This window comes from Cryptomeria japonica, chromosome 1, assembly GCF_030272615.1.
Source record: "Cryptomeria japonica chromosome 1, Sugi_1.0, whole genome shotgun sequence".
Classification (NCBI taxonomy): domain Eukaryota; kingdom Viridiplantae; phylum Streptophyta; class Pinopsida; order Cupressales; family Cupressaceae; genus Cryptomeria; species Cryptomeria japonica.
In genome coordinates, this window is record NC_081405.1 from 465,160,965 (window position 1) to 465,164,195 (window position 3,231).

Sequence of the window (3,231 nt, forward strand, 5' to 3'; positions counted from 1 at the left end):
CATCAAAATTCATGATTGAAATCATCACATAAAGATTACCAATTTGTGAAAACTATCAATTGCACTTCTACATCAACCATCATAAATAATACACTCTCAAAGGAAACACTATCCTTTCGTAGTTTCTTTTTCCCTCTATTACATAGTCCATGGACATAGTTATGGCCCTTGGACAAAATTCAAAATCTCTTTTCTTGCTTCCTTAACCATCTCAAATATTAAGGCATTACATATCAACTTGTAAACCAAACACCTCAAGTCAAACACTTTAGGTTACGTATTTAAAGACAAGATATAAGATATTAGTGATAATCAAAATTTATTGTTGAAATAATCATCAAAAGATTACCAATATGTAAAAAGTATCTATTGCACTCTACATCAACATTTATAGATAATACACTAAAAATATACATTTTTATATGCATTTTCTATCTTATATCATTGATTATCATAAAACTAACAAAATAGTTTTAACTCGTACCAACAACAAAGTTGACATAGTTTACATTCCATCAGTTCATCGAGAAGCTCAGTTCAAAAGTTACATCGAGCATGCCTTTACTGGTGTTCATATCAAAAGCATGCAATGTTTTTTTTTAGAACTCACCTCTCATTGCGACGCTATGCTCCACTGGGTACAAAATAATAAAATTCTTCCTAATGTTTCCTCTACTTTGAGCAGGACAACTACTCGTTTAAGCTGAAAATGTGGGTTCTCATGATGGAGGAAACTGCACAAGATTCGAGCCTGTGCTAGCGTATGGAGTAAAAAAGGATCATGCCGTGCACTATGTAGGTATTCCATTTTGCATCATTGCAACAAATACAAAATAAGAAGGATAAAAAGCAGCTATATAAGATCAATCAAAACCCATTAGATTATTGATAAGCGTTGGATTCTTACGGTTTACCTGTTTAAGATTCAGCTATGCAGAATAAAATGTATAAGATATTAACAATCATTCGCTTTCCAAGTTCCCAATTATGGGTTCCTTGGATTCTATATAATTGCTATCCGTCGTCCATTTCCTATGGAACTATTTGCAAGTAGACCTTGTGAACAAGAATTTACTGGAAGTAATGGGTTTTACAGATGACCTGAGATTCTCACTCCATAATAATGACTGTGACAGAATGTTAAAGAAATGCATCACATTGAATAATGTGAGAGAGGGTAAGCGAATACATGCTCATTTGATCAAAACTGGACTTGGATTATGTATATTTCTCGTAAACCGTCTAGTGGAAATGTACGCCAAGTGTGACAATCTACTGGATGCTCGCAATGTGTTTGACAGAATGCCAATGCGGAATGTATTTTCATGGAACACCATGATAGCAGGATATTTCAAATGGGGTAGCATAGACCATGCACGCCAATTGTTTGAAAACATGCCTGAAAGAGATGACGTTTCATGGAATACCATGATTACAGGCTATGATAGGAATGGATACTCTCAGGAGGCTCTGGAGTGTTATTGGGAAATGATGGCAGAAGGAATTGTACCGTCCGCCATAACCTTTTCTAGTGTTTTAAGTTCTTGTGCTAAGTTGCCCGCTCCCAAACAAGGCAAGCAGGTCCATGCTCATATAATCGGAGTTAAATGCCAGTCAGATATGATTGTGGGGGTAGGCCTTGTTGATATGTATGCTAAAGGCGGATGCATAGAGGATGCACGCCTAGTGTTTGACAGAATGACTGAACGTAATGTGGTCTCGTGGAATGCTATGATTACAGGTTATGGTGAGAATGGGCTTGGTGAGGAGGCTCTAATGTTTTTTTATGAGATGCAACAACTAGGAATGAAACCTGACCAAGTAACAATCATCATCATCCTCACTGCTTGTTTCAAAAGCGGGAAGGTGCAGGATGCTTGTAATGTGTTTGATGAAATACCTGAAAGGAATGTGAGCTCATGGAATGCAATGATTGCAGGCTATGTGCAGAATGGTGACAGTGAGCAGGCCATGCAGTTGTTTTTACAAATGTTACAAGATGTTAGACCAGACGAAACCACATTTGCGAGTGTTGTAACAGCCTGTGCTAGTCTTGCAGCTTTACAACAGGGTAAGCAGGTCCATGGACTTGTAACTAGAAGTGGATTGGAATCTAGCGTGTTTGTTGGCAGTGCCCTTGTTGATGTGTATTCCAAATGTGGAAGTACAGAACATGCACAACAAGTGTTTGACAATTTGCTAGAGAGAAATCTGGTGTGCTGGAATACAATGATTACAGGATATGCTCAAAATGGACAAGGACAACTTGCTATTCAGTTGTTTGAAGAAATGCTAAAGACTGGCATAGTGCCAAACCATGTTACATATGTTAGTGTTCTATCTGCTTGTAGTCATACTGGTTTATTGGATGAGGGTTTGAGGTATTTCAATTTAATGAGTGAAAAACACCGCATTTTACCCCGTGCATCTCACTATACATGCATGATTGACCTTCTTGGTAGAGCTGGGAGGCTGGATGAAGCAGAGAAACTTGTGAAGAATGCTCCATTTGATTCAAATGCTGCCATGTGGCTTGCATTGCTTAGTGCCTGTAGACTTCACGGGAATTTGGAGTTGGCTGAACGTGCAAGTAAGTGCCTATTTGAAATGGAGCCTCAAATCTCTGGACCATATGTACTGATGTCAAACATCTATGCTGCAGCAGGCAGATGGGTTGGTGTAGCAAACATCAGAAAATTGATGAGAGACAGAGGTGTTAAAAAAGAGCCTGGATGCAGCTGGATAGAGATCAAGAACACAATTCATAATTTTTTGGACTGAGGTCACACCCACAAATGAAGATTTTTTCATTATGTTATAGCAGAGTCTGGGAAGATGGGGGAATACAAAAAGAGGTGCCTTCCCTCAAAATCTTAGAAATGATATTTGAATAGAAAAACAGCCCTTGGACAGGGAAGAGAATGGTTAGGGCTCCAAGAGATTGGGATACATTTGATGTGGAACATATTCGATACTGAAGAGATCGACAGAGGTGATCAAAGGGCTCCGGAAGCTCTCTTTGTATGCACTGTGGATGCAATGTAGGCTACCACAGTAAGAAATTGGCTTTTATACACGCGCTTCTCAGTACATTATCCAAAACCTTGGTATAGCTGGGGATTGTCACAATGCCATCATGTTTATTTGTAAGATTGTTGATTACAAAATCTTTGAAGAGTTGAAAAGGGCTTCATGGATTTCAAGAACAGAGTTTTTAAAAATGTGGGGATT

At 38.4% G+C, this 3,231-nt stretch overlaps 1 protein-coding gene across 1 annotated transcript; it reads left to right on the forward strand.

Moving 5' to 3' along the window:
- Positions 1 to 1,083: 1,083 nt before the first annotated feature.
- Positions 1,084 to 2,781, forward strand: LOC131071632 (pentatricopeptide repeat-containing protein At2g13600). The gene has a single exon (XM_059210478.1). The coding sequence runs from the start codon at positions 1,084 to 1,086 to the stop codon at positions 2,779 to 2,781; it is 1,698 nt and encodes a 565-aa protein (XP_059066461.1).
- The last annotated feature ends 450 nt before the right edge of the window (positions 2,782 to 3,231 follow it).